Raw genomic sequence first — 19,472 nt, 5'->3', positions numbered from 1 at the left:
TTTTGGGGCTCGATGGACTTGGACAAGTAGAAATACGAAAACGGACGCGTTTTTGATAAGAGAATGCAATTGCTGGGGAAAACGATTCACAGACTTATTACTGGAATTCTAATGACTTATCAACGGTATCAATAATCTCTTCAATTAGATCGATGTTTTGGGCTTTTTTTTCAAATGTAGAATCTAAAAAGGGAACTGTTTTCAGACGGAATGCAATATGGTAAAATATAATCAGATCAGCCTTTGAACGCAATACTGTTCCCATTTTTCGATAGAGAGGTTTTACAGAATGTTAGAATTTTCTAATTCGCAAGTGCCGGTGAAAATTACACTCAAAGAAATACCATGATTTAAAGAAAAAATCCCTTTGAGACCGACGTGCAAATTTTAAAGTTCCCATATTTGTTTGGTTTGTTGGGGTGTTTGTTTTATCATTCATTCTGTTTCAACTTTTGTTTACAGTCGGCGATTGGCATTTGTACGTGAACGGCACGCAAGCAGCCAACGGGACTACCGGACCGAGCACAGAAGCCATACCGGGCCAGGGCGCATTCGTCCTGGGTCAGGAACAAGACGCGATCGGCGGAGCCTTCAGCTCCAGGGAGGCTTATCTCGGTGAAATTTACAAGTAAGATGAGTGATCCCAACCATGGGGCGATGGCGACAGACCCTCCCCCCCCCCCCCCACCACTTTCGAAATAAAATATCACGTTTAAGTGATATTGTTTCCTTCCCTAAAACTTATCTTGTACACATGCTTGTGTACAAGATACCTTTCCTCACAATTTGTAACAAAATAGACATAAAACTGTGCAAAACTTGACTGACACTCAACTATAGAAATATTTACTAAAAAAAACCTAAAATTAATTGGTATTTTAAATATTGACACTCTTTGATTATATACAAACTGATCTTTTATTTACGAAATGGTGACTCAGAAAATAGTAAACGAACCAATTTTTCAAATTTCCTTAGTCGTTATTAATTCAAATTGGGAAAGCTGAAGGGTTGTCATTATGCGCTTGTCATCCATGTTTGCATTATTGTAAAGCACATTTACCCCCATTAATCGCACAACCGTGACTTTTCCTGCCATCCTGCTCTCTAAACACAAGAGAGCTACAGGCTACCTCTCGTAAATATAGCTTGAGATTGCTTTCCGGAATTGGCAATTACATGTACCAAGAAAATGGCCAGATCGTGCCGCGGGGATATGAATTTCATTATCGGCGAAGCAGGACTCATGCATCCAGAACCCATGCACGAACACATCCTGTTGTGCAGCAAATTGCTTTATTGTACCCCACTGTAGTTGATTGTATGTTTAAGCAAGCACTCGTCATATCTCCTTAGATTCTCTGTTATTTTAACATTGTAACTTATTGTAAGGTTTGGTTTGTTTTGGGATTTTTTTTACTGAAGGTTGAATATCTGGGATCGTGTTTTGCCCGAGGACGACATCCAGAACTTATCCCACTTCTGCCACCAAGAGAAGGGCAACGTGGTGGCATGGTCAGACTTCCTTGCGGGACTGGAAGGAGGACTGGAGCCTAAACCCACAAACGCGACGGGGGAGGTGAGGAACTAGACCTAAAAATATGCATAAATTAAAGTAAATCTGATTCCAAAGGCAACAAATTAAACCGGTTGAACGAAACCTTCAAGCAATGCCAAGTAGCTGCTTAGCACGTACATTTTCTAGCACCAAAAGTTTGGCTTACCACCACGAGGGTACCAGCCAAAAAAAGTAGTTTGATGTATGCTTGTAGCTGGTTCCCAGTTGATTTTCGCTTTCCGAAACAAATTTGCCAGGCAGTATTTTCTGATTTAGCAGCACCATATGAGATTCGGCTCCGTACCCAAATCACTTATTTATAGCGCGCACAGCGCACTCTGGATTTGTTTATTCACTTGTGTTATTTTGCTCGGCTTCCTGTCCCTTTGAGCGTTTAAGTGATTCAAAAACACGAACGCTTTTAACCGGCATCACTGACAAAACCAGTTTGGCGATCTTCTGATGGACGAGCTGTAGCTCAGCAAATGCTGCTCCTGTGATAAGGCCGACTGCTCTTGTTGTGTTCAAACCCATCAGTGATGTTGTGATTTTATCCAAGAGTCGTCAAGATAGCAATTACAGGATAACGTAAAAGCAAAGCCATGGATTTTATTCCATTTGACAGCCCTTAATGTATTAAATGATTATGTGCATCCTACTGGCCGGAATCGTTACTTCCGACTCAGGCTCTGTCCGAAAGTACACATATATCTGTTGTAGCGGCTACAGCCACTTGCCATAGACTCGTGTGTAATTTCAAGCCGTAGCCACTAATTCGGATACGGCCTTTGGCTGTGTCCAAAGGGGCTTTCAGAGCTACGACTACTCCTATTGTCAGCTTGTTCTCACGTGGTTATAATATGTGCGAAGACCAAGATAATAGCCAAAGACACCGTTTATACGGACGCGGTTTGAATGCTCCATTTGTTAACTTTTCTAGAGCGAAGACATGATGTATTCCTAATTTGATTTACCGTTGTTCTCCATTTTCAAATAGGTGCCCGGATGCGAATTCTACTGACTTCCGAGAAATAAAAAGAGGAAGAATGACAGCGTACTCCATCAACTAGACTTCGTGTAAAACTACTTACTAGTAATGGACATTACACAGTTCAACGGTCAATTTTCGTTCAGTGTTTGAACTCGCATAATGACCGAATATTTCAAGAATGTAGAAAAGAGGTAATATGCCACCAATGTTCTGTCATTATTATTTCGAGATTAAAAAAGTAATATGTATTTGTGAAACGAGACTTGCTTTTAAACAAAATTCAACTGGAGAAAATGCTAACATTTTGCTTTGGTAATTTTCGTTATGCTGCTAGATATAAAATTGTCTCTATTGTCATTTTAAACGTTCTATCATGAATTCCCGAGTTTAAATATTTTTTATTTAACACCTGTCAAAACGATGATAATTTCTGTTCACAAAGAGATCGAATTTTGATGAGAACGTGGGTACAGTATTTGAAAACCAATTCTGATAATTGCCCGGTGTTTAGTCAGAATTGTTTGTTTTGGAAAAGCAAACACGAAAATTATACATTCACTTTCAGCTGAATTTGAGTGGGGCACGCATGTTGAATACACAGGCTTTGATCGCTGGACATGATGGACGGTTCTGTTTTCGTGACTACATAATTATCACTTTTTTGTTGGTCTTTGAAACTCACTCTACTGTCGGTATTAAATGGAATATACAACATTTGCAAACATAAAAAAAATACCAAATTATTATGAAAAATCTTACTGGACTGTAAGTGAATGACAGTCTTAAGCATCCTGTAAAATCATGGCACCTGGTGTGCTGACAATTTCAATAAAAGTGATATTTTGAATCAATTTGTCGGTCGACCAGCGTTGGAAAAAAAAGTGGCTTTTCATATGCTGCCCCCTTTTTACCATATTTAGTTTGCCTGAATTTTGTTTGCAATCGATTACACACATATGAACGGGTACAAGCAAGCTAGACTGGTTCACTGACCTTACAACAACCCGACGTCTATAAATTGCTTCATTTCAATTTTAGTGATGTCAGGGAACCAGACTACAAGAACATGATTGTTGTTTTCTTGGGTTTTTTCCCAGCATCTACGAACACAAAACTTTAAACTACTCAGTGTAACAATATTTAGCTACAAAATACTATAACACCCAAGTCCATCAATTTCTGAACATTACAGCAAAAGCAAATGTATATTCCCTTTAAGCATGTAGGCCATACTCCCCATTAATATATAATCATAAATAAATTTACACTGATAAGTGAGGGTAAGGTTTATACTTAACAAAATAAGGCCAAAACTGTTGGGGGGTTTTATTATTGATGAGGCGAGATAATAAATAACGATTTTGTTTCATTCCATTGTAATCTGTTGTTATTGAGGAAATTTCGCAAACACTAAATTGGCGGTGGTGTTAAGAGTGTGACACCATGGTGAATGAGGATCGACTGATAAATTAGGGGAGTGCAATAACTGATATGGTTATTTGGTCGTAAACTTGTCAAAACCATCGATATTGACAAGGTAATGGGAAATATAAAAAAAACAAATATAAATACTGTCTTAACGGATCTGGTAGTTTCATAAAATATTGCAAAGCATTGCAGTCGTCAGATGATAAAACACATTTATTCAATGATATCAGAAAAGCATGAGATTCCATTTTTTTCTCATAATTCACCAATGTGCGCTGCAATTTTCAAAATGTATGAACGTTTTCAAAATTGTGCATCAAGATATCCAAAATCCCTCTGCCGATTTCAAAGCAAAAGTGACATTCCCATACAGTTTAATCCACTTGCCCTAGCTGCGTATACGTGTTGTACGTGTTTGGAGTTGAGTGCATAGAACGAAAACAGAAACGAAACACTCTTAATCCCGACCCATTCCGTCGTAATAAACGATCGTTGTTTTGATCATTTTTGTTTTTAAACAATTATTACAGGCTACAGCACACTTTATGAAGTTCACTCATACATTGTAATTGATCATCTTTATATAATGGCCCCCTTCAAAGTAATTTCACGCTAATTCGTGGATGATCTACAAAGGGTAAGAAACGAGACAACGGAGCGCGTTTGTTAATTGCCTTCAAAAAAGCTAGGAAACAAATTATTCAGTTTTCTGTCTTTAAATGGTCTGAATAATGCAACCGCTGATGGGACTTTCTAATTAATTATGCTTTTAAGGGACGCGGTGGAACGTGGCTCGGCAATCATCATTGGTTGACGTCTGGTTTCATGAATAATAATCCAATCAGCGTGGAGAGAAAGACGGAGGATGAGAAGTGGAGAGCAAAGGCGAGACGCTTCAAAATTAGCCGGGGATTAGAACACGAGTGACTAGACTTTAAAGGGGTGCACCATGTCAGTCTGGTGGACAAAGATGCGATCGCGATGGGATATGATGCATGTGGTGATTGAGGGCATACGACAGGGTGAACGGCGATGTCGACAGCGACGACTTGATTATAATGATGCTGTTGGCACGACGATGACAAAAAGAGATAAACGTTAAGAGACTACGGAGATCACTGGTGACAATTATGATCATTATGACAGTGACAAGCAAGAAACAGGAGGTTGGGTTTGCAACTATTTACGAGGTGACGACGGTGATGAGTGGTGGTGTGACAGTGGAGACGATTAGTGGTGATCGTTGTAATACTTGTAATAGACGTTAAGTTGGCGTTTACTGAGGCAGTATAAATGACTACGACACTGGTGTCAATGCAAATATTGTGACAATGGTGACAATGGTGGCGACAATAAAATTTTGAAGCAACAACCGTGATTGTAACACAATAACGGCCGAGGTACCAATGGAGATGGTAAAGGTGGTGACAATGGACAAGGTGGTAATATTTAATCGATAACATGGTGATGAGGTGGCATTGTTACCGATTATACCGATCTCTGGGATAACTGTAGATCCGGTATGGCAAAAGTAAAATCCCTTGTATTATTGCGAAAGCGAGCGAGTGCCCCTTTAAAGCGCACTTGACAGTGTGGGTACTTACATGCGTGTTGAACCGTGTTGGGCGGAACGTGACAGGAAGACCGTACGTCGTGCTCGTCATGTAGTCATCGTGTGGATCACGATGATACTACACGAGCTTCATCTCCGGTTCATCGGCACATCAGACTCAATCGAAACTAAGAGTGGTATCGAAAAGAGAACTGAGCATCACGAGGCATTCACAATGCACGTTGATGAGTCCTCATCGTGGTTTAGGTTGGGTGGGATCCTACCTGCATAGTCACAGCACACCAGAACCTGTGCAGGGTCATTTGAATGTCGAGGGCACGAGACTGAGGTCAGTTTGTCAGTTTTCTAATTCACAGAGAGGTTTGAGAACATGAGTGAGTCGGTTGTAGATCTGGTGTGCAACGACAGTAGCTCGGCATCCTCCAGCGATGACTACGGCGGGTGCGAGCCGGCGGATGACGGCTCACACCTCGCTCACACCCTGGTGGTGTGGCTCATCTACGGACCCATCGTCCTGGTGACAATCCTGGGCAACTTCATCGTCATCACGGCCTTCGTGCGCGAGCCGGCCATCCGCTGCCGGGTGGCCAACTGCTTCATCTTCAGCCTGTCCGTGGCCGACTTCCTGGTGGGGCTCTCCATGATCTTCAACTTCATCTGGCTGCTGACGGAGGACTGGGTGCTGGGCCAGGTGCCTTGCATGTTCTGGCTGAGCGTGGACTATTGCCTGTCCTACGCGTCCGTGCTGGCCATCATCTTGATCAGTCTGGACCGCTACCGGCTGGTCACTCTGAAACTCCGGTACGCGGTTGTCCAGACGCGGCGCCGGGCGATAACGACCATCTGCTGCTGCTGGGCGTTCTGCTTGGTCTTCTACCCGGCGCTAGTGATCCTCTGGGCGCCTTTGACGGGAGAGTACATCATTGACTACAGCGAGGACTGCGACTTAGAGTCCAGGGAAAACTTGTATCTGAATCTCTTCCTAATTGTCTTGGAGTTCGTCTTACCTTTGATCGTGCTGGTGTATCTGAACACCAGGTTGTACCTCGTGGTCAAGAGACGTGCCAAGGGACTCGTCATGACGGGTGAGCATTCCGTACCCACTGTCTCGAAGGCAGTATCGGCGTTATCTTTCAAGACAACGCGTCGGGACTCAGCGAGCGGTGTGTTCTACATTACGAACGGGATTCCGGGGAGGGTTTCGCTGACATCGCTGACAATATCCGTTCCCGACGACAACCAGACGAGTGCCTGTGCGAAGCCGGCCGGCACAGCTCGCTCGTCAACCGTGCCGCCCAAGGAGCCTAGAGCCTCGCGCCAGAGGCGGCTAACGGACAGCACCCGACCGTCAGTCGGTAGCTCCGCCTTCCGCCGATACAGAGAGTTCCACAAACACCGCAAGGCGGCCGTGACTCTCAGCCTGCTGGTCGGGATCTACATTCTCTGCTGGCTTCCGTTTTACATCAAAAACACCATCGTTGCTTTCTGTGACGACTGCATCAACTACTACATTTTGGAAGTGACCGATAACTTGCTGTGGTGTAACAGCACTATAAATCCTTTCCTGTACGCGCTGTTGAATATGCAATACAGGCGGTACATCGCTAGAGTTTTACGTCGATTTTGCTGCTGTCTGACCAACAAGTGTTTTAAAAGAACACACTGAAACTAGCGATTCGAAGAGTACAATCGGAAGAAGTTCAAAGCCTTCGAGGTAGTTAAATGCCTATTTCATTTGGCGTTGAAGAAATGTGTTTCATTAGAAAGTATACCAACTCTACAAGTGATTTAACAGAACACATTGAAACTAGTGATTCGAATAGAAATTTCACAATACAATCGGAATGCGAAGAAGACCACATCCGTCGTGGTACTTAAATGCCGATTTCATTTGGCATTTAAGATTAAGTTTTGGGGTCGAATCGATCAGCTCAATTTTGAAGAAATTCGTTTCATTAGAAAGTAAATATACCAACTCTAGAATATTTATATAGTCTGTTACTTAACTTGTTTAATGTTTTGTAAGTAAAACTAGTGCAAACTCCAGTTTTTTGTAACGAAGATGAAATTTCATTTTATGGTGTCAGTGCGAGAGTTTTCTGTGTGAGATCTATTTTCATTAAAAAGATTTTAAAGTACAAAAGTCTTACATCGAATCACGTTTTCGTTTGGCCGTTCCTCCTACATTATTCGGGGTTTTTTTCTGCAAGAGTCAAGAGTGAAAATTATGGCCGTCAGGTACAGTATTTATATCCTAAAATATCCACCACACGTGCAGAGCCTGATTAAATTCCTGTCTTAAAAGTCCACGGTGTCACCCCCGTGACACCAACAATCTGAATGCTTCATTCCAAAAGAAAATAGTATTTTGTAATAATTACTCAGGATAAACACAAGCTCGATCGGTTCTCCGGAGCTGCGGGCCAACAAATTCATGTTCACGTATGAGTCACGGGATTGTGCCGTGTAATTTAAGGAGTAGTGTTTTGAGTACAAAAATCAGAATTTTGACCCCAGTGAACCCATGATAACCTTTGACCACAGTGAACCCATGATGACCTTTGACCCCAGTTTGGTCATGTGACATGTTGAGGCTGGGCTACTGATACTTTTGACAAAGTTTGGTTGAAATCGGTCAAATTATGTAGGAGCAATAGACAATGTCAACGTTTGTTACTAACCAACTAACTAACTAACTAATGGACTAACAGAGAGACATGATGATTTTGTTGAGCTGTTATCCCGCAGCTAAAAATAGTATTTTGTAATAATTACTTCGGGGGAAAAAAATGCACACGTTTGCCATCGTTTCTAAACCCGGTATCCCAAAACAAGTTACTTTTCAGAACCCGGCAGCTACGGTTAGCCGGACATTCTGTTTAAAAAATATGGGTTTAAGATTCTGCCTGTTCAACTGGATTCGATCAACTCAAATTTAACAACAATCCTATTGAAACATGCACATACCACGACAAGTGGATGGTGTGTGCACATCATGCGGTACACACTGCTGTAAATAATGCGCGCCGTTAACTCGGGATGCCTCCCTCTACCGTTGAGTTCTAACCTCAAAATGTGATCGCAACCATTATTTTGGGGGTGTGGAAGTATTTTGGACGATTGGGACTACATTATGAGCAATGTCCTGATGGGTCTTTAAGCTAAACAATAAATTGGAATTCAACAAATAAAGTAGAGATGCAGAAAAAATAAACACACACCAACAGCAAAATATTAATATAGAAAGGAAAAGGAAAAGGAAAAATTTAAAATAACAGGGGCATTAAATATTAATTATACGAATCTTTTAGCTAATGTTACTAGAAAATTGTAAATTGGACACTACAGAAACACTTTGTTACAAAAACTGTGTGCTATCTGATCACGAAGGAAGGATTTGCTTTCGCGAAGTCGAACAAAACTGTGCATGTACCTTTGCGAGCGCGCCCTCTATTGCAGACATCTTCGGTAAAGTGTTCTTCATGTACATACATGTATGTACAAATTGTACATGTACATTATGCGATTGCCGGTCTGATGTCCGGCAAACACGAGGCCCATCGATGGAACTTTAAAAAAAAAATGAAAGCAAGATGGTTCATCTCGGCAGCTTTATTCACCAACAAAATTTAGAGTCTTAAACTTCATGAAATGTCCAAACGCAACACAAGATGGTATAACGTCTCACAGTAGGCCAAGAAAGAGAGCTGATGCCTTTACTAAGTTCTTAGTGAAGTTGGCCAAGCACACAACACGCAAGACGGCATCGTCAAGGCGTTTAACGAGTCCATGGGCCAGACCAGATCCTTGTACCACCCGTTCGGTGGCAAAACTTTAATGGTGTTAATTTCTTTGTTTCATCTCTATAAGTGAAAAAATATATATGATAGCCTTTCGTAATCAGTAGTTTTTAGGCTGGATCTTTTTGATGCAGGTACTCTTTTTAACGTAAATCCTATGGTATCAGGGGGCGGGGCCACAACCCCGCCCCCCCCCCAAGGAACCTTTAAAAACAATATTGAACCACCTGGTTTCAACTTTGCCGACGGTTCCGCGTGCTTTCTGCGCAGTTTGCGTATCATACCACTACACGAGAACACAATGATTTCATAATTACCAACATGACGTAGTGTGGCGCAGTTCACTGTGTTTCCTCTTCCCCGGTCGGCCTTGAAGTTATCCTTGGTGTGACTAATATAATGGCTAAACCAGATGGGTGCGACTAAAAACAATTTAAAAAAACAATAATAAAGTACAATAAAAAAATGAGTGAAACTTGCAGGTCATTTTACAAAACCAGTTGTAAGGCATCCGACAAGAGACAAGTGCCTAGGGTATCATTTGCACTGTTTTAATTTGAAGGGGATTTGGTTTTGTCTGACTTATAGAAAACGTATGGACGACTTGCTGCTATTATTAACCATGTACTACAAAATGGTAAGTTGTGCGCATGTCAGCATCATATTCATGAATCGGCCATATTCAATTGAAAGCGAAGTAAAAAAATTTCTTCATTTTTCGAACTTCATTTTTAGGACATGAAATTTATTTACAAATTAATACCAGTCTGCTCTTATGAATAATTTAAAATTTGTGATTAAACATACGCTAATGTTTTAAGCCACATTTTAACAAAAGAAAAGTGTGGCTTGGAACGCATAAATAGTCTGGCACCATCCCATTTAACAGTTTACAATTTATAAAATGCATTCAGGGAACACGACCAAAATGGTTTCCTGGTGGATAAAGTCTATACACATTTCACATCAATGTACCGCCGGGAACCCACAAACTACAGAACGAAACATTCCCTTTTGTCATACCGCACAAAAAAACCACTTTGCTTATATTATTACACCTTCAAGGGCTTATACAATACCTACTCCTTTCTCATCAACTTTCCTACACATTTTCCCCATGATACAGAGATTATGATAGACTGTCGTGACAATATTCGGTCGCTGACGTAAACTGCGTAAATGCGGTTTTAATACAGCGATTGCTCAAGGGTTTCTGTTTTGCGTGTACTTTTACTTTCGGGGCTGATGCTCAATACATTTACAGCATGTACTTGAAAGTATATGGACGGTTTCCCGTCACATACCATTCCCATTACAACCATTTCCCTTTCCGCGGTACAGCCAAACGTGACACTGAGAATAATTGAATGCCTCAGGAGTTGAACGGTATTTTTCAGATTAAAAGTCAGATGAAAGTAATGATTGTAAAAGAAGCAAGTATTTTTTTTGTAATCAACAAAGCCAGTGTGTGACCCTCTGGAAATTAGTTGAAATTCATCATAATGGGTGTGACCGCGGTGTGACACAGCCGCATTACGGTATTACAGCACGTTGCCCAGAGCATGCAGCTATGCTTACAACTTGCATTGGCGACTTCAAGGTCCTACTGTCAAGACGTATTTAGGTCATTTTTTTTTTCAAACAAGCAAAAAAGAAAGAGAGAGAGAGAGGTCGATACCAAAAAAAGTTGCATCAACTCGACAATTAAGTTTGATCCGTCTGAAAAAAAGTGTATCCTTTTCCTACAAAGCGTTTTTCTGTGGTTATATTTGGTAAAAGAAAAAAACAGGGGGTGAAACGTCGTGCTATGGTTACTAACGATATACAGATGATGCATGTTCATAAGGAACATAATGACTAATAACTTGCACATCAGATTTTAATCATACTTAAGACCATGCATCTTATGCCAAATCACATCATGATTTGTTAGGTTGTCAGACAACACACGCGCGCTTTGCTCGTTATTGCGCCATGCCACTCCGATTAGCAGCACCAATTAATGTTTTTACGTTATCGACAGTACGGTTCTGATTACCGTAATTGCAAGAAGAAACGGCCCGTGGAGCACGCGGCGTTTTTCGTTGCTCGTTTATTGTGTAATCACCCGAACGGCAGAGGCCACTGGAACTCTTCGCGACATCTGGAATTGTGATTGGTTTAGACTCGGTGCCCTTTTGGTATGGGCGCAGTAGTGGCGTACGAGTGTGCGTCGTGTACGTAGACGTACGGTAGAGGTACGCGAGGTCTGCATCGGTTATTAATAGACGTGGCGTGGCGTGGCGGGGGCTGCGTCATAAAACTCACTGGCTGAGTGCCGATGATGGACAGTCGGTGTTTAGAGGATTCGCGGTGCTGGACGTGCGCAGTCCGAGGTGTTAGGCTGTCAATCAGCGTGGCGGCGGTCATAAAGCAGGTTGCCCGTTCATATCCCCCTGCCGAGCAGTGACCACTGACGGGACTTTGCTCTTGTACTGTGGAACATTGAGGACTAGACAGAGGCGTTCATTCAGGCAAGGAGAGAGTTTCAGACTTGCAGACGCTGTGCGTCTTTTATCGGCATTGCATTTATGGGTAGTTGCTGGTTGAGCCGCGGCTAGGCGTTTGGTCGGCTCGATACCGACTTGCACCGCCGGTTATTGACTTCGTGAATTGCATTTCCATCCTGCTGAGTATTCTGACATACATGTACTGTACATTGTGTTTTCTGAGTAACTAGAAGAGTTGTTAAACCGTGAGGCTCTGGCTAAACGTGCATCGGATATTAAAAACTGTCTTGGATTGTTGATTTCAAAAGAGATTCACAGCCATGGATGGCAATGATACCATGTCTGAGACCACGGTCTTCAGATTCGACGACATGCGCCAGAGGATTGTCGTGGCCTGCCTCTTTGCCCTGATCTCTGTCCTGGGAACGGTGGGCAACAGCCTGGTCATCGTGGCCGTGTTCTTGTCTAGAAAGCTCCGCACGACCACCAACGTCTTCGTGGTCAACCTGAGTTTAGCTGACCTGTTCACCTGTCTGTTCCTGCCCTGGAACATCGTGGCCCTGCTCAGCCCGACCGGCTGGCCCATGGACGGCACGGTCTGCGCCATCGCTGCCGTGGTTCTCTTCACTTGTGTCAGCTGCAGCGTCTACACCTTAGCCGCTATCGCCATCAACCGCTTCGTCATCATCACCAGGCCCATGCGCAAGTACAAGACCTACTACAGCCGCTGGAAGCTGGTCCTGATGGTCGGGGTGACCTGGGGAGTCTCCCTCTTCATCGCCATCATCCCTCTGATCTTCGGACTCGGTGAGTTGGGGTACGACACCAAGTACAGTACCTGTACCCACAAGACCTCCCATCCCTTATCCGACTACTACAGCATGGCGCAAGCTATGCTCATCTACCCCATACCCATGGTCACCATCGTGGTCTGCTACGTGGCCGTCTTTCGCCACGTCCGTAACCACGCCAAGAGCATCACCGAGCAGTCCGAATCCTCCTCCACCCAGTCCCAGTTCGCCACCCAGCCCACGATGCGACGGGAGAGCAGCCACCACCAGAGCATCAGCCGCAGACAGGTGGAGATCACCAAGAACCTGTTCTACGTGGTGTGTGCTTTCATCCTCTGCATCACGCCGTACTGCGCGGCTCTGGTCATACCGAGGAGCGAGCCGTTCATCCCGTGGGCTGGGGCGGTCATCCTGGCCAACAGCTGTATCAACCCGGCCATCTACGCCACCAAACACCCGTACTTCAAGCAGGTGATCAGGGCCATACTCTGCTGCAGACTGTCCACCATCCCTGAACCAGCAAGCTGCTTGAGATCCTCTCAAACTCGATGGAAGCCGCGATGACTAGAGATGAAGAGAGTGGCTTCAAGTTCAAGCCTCAAAAGACAAACAATAACAACGGCTACGCAAACTGAGATTGAAAAGTGCCAGGGAAATGTTGCGCAGGCAGTGGACTTGAGTGAATATTATTGTGCTAGTTATACACAACAGTGACAACGACATTACTGCACCCATGGGGCCATATAAAGGATAGACCAAAGAGAGCTCAGTGACTGTGAGCGTGTGGAACAATGGAGAGGAATTCTTCCTACCTCCAGAATTGAAGTTGCAAAGGAAAAGGGCCCATATAAATAAGAAACATATTCAATATGCAATGAAAACTGAATATGGATAGAGACCTGCATCCGTTTTGTAGAGTTTTTTGTACTGATTTGTTAACGATCCTTGGGTTATGCTTTACTATCAAGAACCCAATTTTCTGGTGCAAACTTTTTTTTGATGAAAGCCCGCAGAAACAAAATGAGTCTTACGTTTTTGACATACGAGGAACCACCCGCATGATGACAAGTCAACGAATGTGGTACTCTATGTGGTACTAGTATGAGAAAACAATCTCCGCATTACCACTGCAGACATGACTCTGGGTTTCTACTTGAGTTTTAGAAATACCTATAGAGTATAGTGATGCTAATGTTTCTGTATATTTGTATAAAAATGTTTCTCGTCGTTTGCTGTACATCTTGCCACATCTTGCTGTCAATCACTCTGTGTGTTATTATTTTAATAGAGCAAAGTGCCTTGCGGTGTCAGGATTCAGGGAAATCAGGTGCTAATCGCCTTATCATCGGAAGTGCCCACAAGTTGTTGACTTAAAGCTCGGACCCATCCACACTTCTCCTAAAATACTCCAAATCGTTCAGCAGTATGTAAGTTGTTGATTCAACCCGTATGGCCAGCTGCCCGCTCGTGTATACTGACATGCGTGACGCGTGTGTGTCTTATCGTAGACAAACACACACACACACGGTAGTTTCTTCAATCGCCCCTCTTATCTGAAAATACCGGCTATGCAATTCTTTATAACGCAAAGGACTAAAAGCTGATAACGGAGAATACTTTTCATATGTCCGGGGGCAAAACAAAAGTGATAACGGTGCTGCCTTATACAAATTCAGCCACACTTGCCTTAATATAGACAGATCAAGGATTTGCACGCCCGCCCCGCGAAGGACAGGAAGTGTGACTCGCGCACTCCTCTGTCTCTGATAAATTTACGTTTACAACTGATCCAATTCAGGAAGAAAAACAAAAGAAAAGAGTATTCTTAATTCCGAAACCACCCGCCTCGTCTTGCCAGATGCCATTTTGTTGGGGTTATGTAGATTGCTTTTTCTAGCAACAATCCGAATATTATTAATTTGACTGTGTCCAAAAAGGAAACATTAAGAACTCGAGTTGTCGTGGGTTAAAATCACGGTGAACCACATGATTGTTTTTGATGGTAATAATGAACAATAGTTAATGCACCATCTACACGGTAAAAGAGGGGTGGAAGTGGGTGTCTTAAGATTAATCAGATTCATATTGTAGACCATTTCCAACCACCGCGTCTCCTCTTTAAACCATAGAGCAAGTCTAAACCAATTAAAACAACATAAAGCCGTGACACAAAATACTGTTTTAATAATATAGTGCCGGCCTAGCGTGCCAACACGCACCGCTGGCTCACCAAGAATGACACCTGCAGAGAAACAGAGAAATGATACTGGTAGATAACTGAGTTACACTCAGTACCGTCATCTGAGCAACTGTATCTTTAATATGAACTGAACAGTGCACTCCATGCCACAGTTTCTATTCTAGGGCATCTGTCTACATGTACTCACAAGAGTTGGTGAACCCGACGCATATTGCACGCCGAAGACGAGGCAAACGTGGCAGTAATTGAATCCGGGTTAAATTGTACACTGAAAAATTGTCTGGGTTAATTTTACCCAAACAAGGGTGAAAACTGCAACTACCCAACATTTGGTTGTCCTTTACCCAATTGTTTAGGTTAGAATTCTGTTAAATTCAACCAAAACTTGTGGTCAACCAAACTAAATTTAATTTGGTCTTGTAGTGTACGACCACAAGTTTTGGTTGGATTTAGCAGAATTCTAACCCAAAGGTAAAGGACAACCCATTTTGGGTAGTTGCAGTTTTCAGTTTCGCCCTTGCTTGGGTAAAAGTAACCTGCAGGTAATTTTTCAGTGTAAGGGCAATTTTCACGGTTGGGTTGAAAACGAGGCTGTACTGGCATGAACTACAAGCTTCTCTCGGATGGGTTCTTCTACAAATTGTTATGTCAGCAGCTTATATAGAAGGGAAGAGTCTTTGTTTTGCAAGTTTAGTCTTTGTTTTTTTTACTCGGGATTCGTAATTCTATGCAAAAGGTGAATGTCATGTGAAGTATATCAAGAGGTAATCTCACCATTAATACTCTTATTTTTGTTTCATTATGGCAGACTTATCTCGCGATAGACTTTAGAAACACGGTTGTTTTTTAAGAACTTTGATATTAATTTGAACTTGCTAAAACTGCCCCTTCTTGTTTACTAAAACACTGTAAATAATGTTTGATAATGCTTGTTGTTGTTAATAAACTATTTGTATTAATTTATTGAATGCCAATTTTCGTACCTGTAGCTCTGTCTCCTTTTGTTGGACTGAGTGTGTAAGGAGGAGCATGACCGTAATGCATTGCAGGCATGCATTGTTCAATGCCAATTTCAAGCAACTTATACCATATGGGTTTTAATGCTTTATATTTTACACAGAACTCCTACTCGCACCGATATAATTTTTCTCCAAAATTGCAAAATGTAACAGGTTTTTATGTCAAATCTGACTGCTTTTGATAAAAAAATATCCAAAATTCGAACTGAGCTGCGACCCTGTGAATTTTTAAATTACAACCGAAGAGTGTATGAGTGTAGAAATTATAATTTCACAGAAGGTAAACCCATTTCTAAAAAAATAAGTTCGCTTGATGGTGGAACTTTATCAAGGGACGGTTTTCCGGGGACCGACCTTCGCTACCGCACTCTCCCGCCTGACCCGCTTATTAACCCCTTGGCAAGGCCGGGGATGTGTGTCGCTTCTTTGCATCATTTGCCGATGTATGGACTTTTTATAATAAAAAAAAAATAGAAAAACACCTGTGAATACGTTAAAAAATTATAGAGTAATTGGTGTACAGGTTGACAGTGCAAATTCTGACAAACTGTTCTTCATGGTGGGAAAATGCAGAGATTTTGTGCGTTAAAAACAGACATCATCCAGGATTTTTTTGCCATTAGCGTTATCTATGTTCGTTATCGGTAGGGGGGAGCACTGACTTCTGAACTAGAGGCCAAATTTCATAAACTAGCAGTGTCCCGGACTGTCCCCGTATAAATAAACCTAAATTTAATTTACATTTTTTAACAGGTCTAACACTGCTGACAAAAGAAACATGCTGAATACTAACTTTGTAATTGTTTCATTTGGTTTTCGGTGATGTATGCCACTCTCTAAATTTCAAAGAGTGTAAAATCACTCCATTCGAGTGAAGATTCACTCCCACAATCTAAAATAAAATGGACTAGGCGTTTTAGAGTAAAGTTCATTCAATCGTTAAGCTCGAGCTTTCACTCGAGCTTCGACTGAAGAGGTTGGGGTTTTTTTTCAGACTATTTCCAACTAAAATGAGAGCGATTTTCACTCTGAAACGTCTAATCTTTTGTTTCACTTTTTGGGATTTCACGCCTATACTGAACAGATACGCCCCAAAATATTACAATAAAACCATTCAAAACTCATGTAAACACTAGTTCAGTGTTGACGTGTCCTTTCTCTACGGGAGGAGGGTGCGCAAAGACTTGAAGAGCAAGAATACAGCGAGAACGCGGCAGCACCCTCAAAACTCCATATTTTCTTCTAATAATTGTTATTGATGAGGTAACGTACGCAATCCGGTTTTACCGTCAACAAGGGAAGGGCTAATTACCCCCAATCAACGAAGGTCACCCAACACATTTTCTCATTTTCCCCTCTCATCCTTCCTTTCCCTAAGGCCGTCCATTGTGCGTGTTGTTTTGATTTATCATTATTGTCTCCAAAAAATTGCATTACCGAGCATTTCCTGCTTGAGTTCGCATGCGTTGGTTGCTTTCATGAAAGCGGCGTGCAGGCCTACATTGAACGTGGAACGAGGTGAATCTGGACCAAGCTTGACCTGGCCGGTCAACGGGACGAATGAAGCGTTCGCCAGGCGTTGTTTTTGGCCGAGTCCAGGACCCTTGGACCGGAAACTTGAAAACAACACATTGGATAGACATCAGGTGAATGAAGGCCGGGAATATCACAGAAGTTTTCCACAGACGTCGACTCTGCTTTGACCTTCCGACGATTACAGAATTGTAAACAGTATCATTACAATCAGCCTTAAACAGTTATATTTATTTATTTCAATCAAAATGATTTCTCAGAGTAAAGTTTTCATTGCCACGAGGTTATGTGTCTGATTCTACTGGCTATCCATGACCTGCCCTACCCTATATCTCCTCCACATTCCCCCTCCCCGCAAGCCTGGCCCCACCCAACAACTCCTACGATGAGCATATTTTATGACACCTTTAATGTACACTGATAGAACGATTTTAAAATTGAATTTTAAACAGACGAAAGAATTAAGAATATTGAAGTATCTTCGACCGGTTTGTGTGCCTACTTGACGGAGGTCTACTTGCATGAAAATAAAGAGCTAATGAGGAAAACTTCGACATAAAATAACATCGAAATCGTTGATGTTTACATCCCTCTATAGACATTATTTTATGCATAGGCATTATGCTAACCAAAAAGTACGGTCAATACACCTTTATTTTTAGACGTTAATACGTTTTGCAGAATTCCCATTCCCAAATGAAGGCACCCCAGTGCCCCCCCCCCCCCATTTAATTGTTTTAAAGGATAAATATTTAAAAATTGAGAAAAAAAATGAAACTGAAATCCATCAAAATTAAAATTAATGCTAATGATATGGCCTCACACATGGAAATTTAAGTTACATACAAATAGTTCATGTACATGTATATTATCAATAAAATGTAAACGAAAATGCACGTGTATGTACTTTTGTGTACATGTGTAGACATGTACAAAAAATACACAGTACGTGTACATGGTAACATGGGCATGTAATGTACATGTACATGTGACATAGCACGTACAATGTACATGTGCATGTACATTGTACATTGTGCATATAATACATGTGTTTGCACATGTACACTGTGTATGCGCAGCAACGCACAGCGGCTCGCGGGTGTTATATATGTCGGTTCAAAGGTCACAGTGAATGCACACGGTGACTACCGCACGCATTACAGACACGTAAAATATGTCCCCGTGAAAAATAAACCGAAGTCTTCAACATTGCACATGTAAATTTCAGTACAGATTTAGAAGAAAATATATATCCAACAATAAAAGGTGAAAAAAAGCATCTTAAACTGATGTGGTTGAGCATATTTCTGTTCGCTTACTGTGACTACAAATCGCGGCCGTTGGCGGTGAATATATAGCAAGTTGGGCATTATCATAAAGTGCCCGGATGAGCCTCACTGGTGTGGGGTGCAGACTTCAAATCTGTAGCCGATTAGCGTCGGAGTGGTTCAATTCCACCTTTCGGGCGATTTTTTATGGGATAATTGATCACGTTGGATGATCGATTTTTGATTGCGCCCCGTCGGGGGCACTTTTGATAGAATACAGTCCTAACATTATCAGGTGTTTTTATCAATCGGACATTTTAAAGTTGTTTTGTTTTTTTTTTCGAGTTTCATCCCGAAAAGGAGATTTTTTTTCAATTAAATTGAAATTTTTCTAACAATACAAAAATTTACATAAGTTTTGAATGAAACGTCATTGAAATTCGTAAGGAAAACAAATCGAATATGCGGAAGAGCACGGGATGAAGCAACCTTAAAGGAGATTTAATGTAAAAAATCAAAAATTACTGTTTCCCCCTTTTTTTTTTTTTTCATCTCCGTCTTTTGCAATTATCTCTGAAGTCCTTTTCAATTTGACTGAATTCAAATTTCTTCAGTGTCATCCCTGCGTTAATATATTGGCGACACATGCCTCGCACAAATGTAATTAGTACGCGGCGTGAATGGTTTAAAATTTCACCTGTCAATAAATATCTGATTTCAGACCTCACCCAGTAAAGTACAGCACGACTGGTAATCTATAATCTATTTCCCAAAGGTTGAAATCATAATTAGGACGTTCAGAGTCAAAGTGTTCAATGCGAT

At 41.9% G+C, this 19,472-nt stretch overlaps 3 protein-coding genes and 1 non-coding gene across 4 annotated transcripts in view; all 4 read left to right on the top strand.

The window, feature by feature from the left end:
* LOC119727210 (sushi, von Willebrand factor type A, EGF and pentraxin domain-containing protein 1-like) overlaps positions 1-3,325 on the top strand; it is a 31,939-nt gene extending 28,614 nt beyond the window's left edge. The window contains exons 30-32 of the mRNA XM_038199071.1: positions 463-628; positions 1,426-1,579; positions 2,556-3,325. Of these exons, the coding sequence (XP_038054999.1) occupies positions 463-628; positions 1,426-1,579; positions 2,556-2,579 (344 nt within the window). The 3' untranslated portion in view covers positions 2,580-3,325. The remainder of the gene's footprint in view (positions 1-462; positions 629-1,425; positions 1,580-2,555) is intronic.
* A 2,252-nt stretch (positions 3,326-5,577) lies between these two features.
* On the top strand, positions 5,578-7,648 carry LOC119728718 (histamine H1 receptor-like). The gene has a single exon (XM_038201058.1). The coding sequence runs from the start codon at positions 5,921-5,923 to the stop codon at positions 7,214-7,216; it is 1,296 nt and encodes a 431-aa protein (XP_038056986.1). The 5' UTR covers positions 5,578-5,920; the 3' UTR covers positions 7,217-7,648.
* Positions 7,649-11,558: 3,910 nt separating this feature from the next.
* On the top strand, positions 11,559-15,804 carry LOC119727308 (beta-4C adrenergic receptor-like). The gene has a single exon (XM_038199162.1). It carries the CDS (start codon positions 12,160-12,162, stop codon positions 13,192-13,194), a length of 1,035 nt encoding a protein of 344 aa, XP_038055090.1. The 5' UTR covers positions 11,559-12,159; the 3' UTR covers positions 13,195-15,804.
* Positions 15,805-18,763: 2,959 nt separating this feature from the next.
* Positions 18,764-18,850, top strand: Trnastop-uca. Its single transcript has one exon. It is a non-coding gene; the product is annotated as a tRNA-Sec (tRNA).
* Positions 18,851-19,472: the final 622 nt, after the last annotated feature.

The sequence above is a fragment of the Patiria miniata genome, unplaced genomic scaffold (genome assembly GCF_015706575.1).
Source record: "Patiria miniata isolate m_02_andy unplaced genomic scaffold, ASM1570657v1 HiC_scaffold_20, whole genome shotgun sequence".
NCBI lineage: Eukaryota > Metazoa > Echinodermata > Asteroidea > Valvatida > Asterinidae > Patiria > Patiria miniata.
Note: the sequence above shows the minus strand (reverse complement) of the source record. Positions and strands in the feature narration are given on the sequence as shown.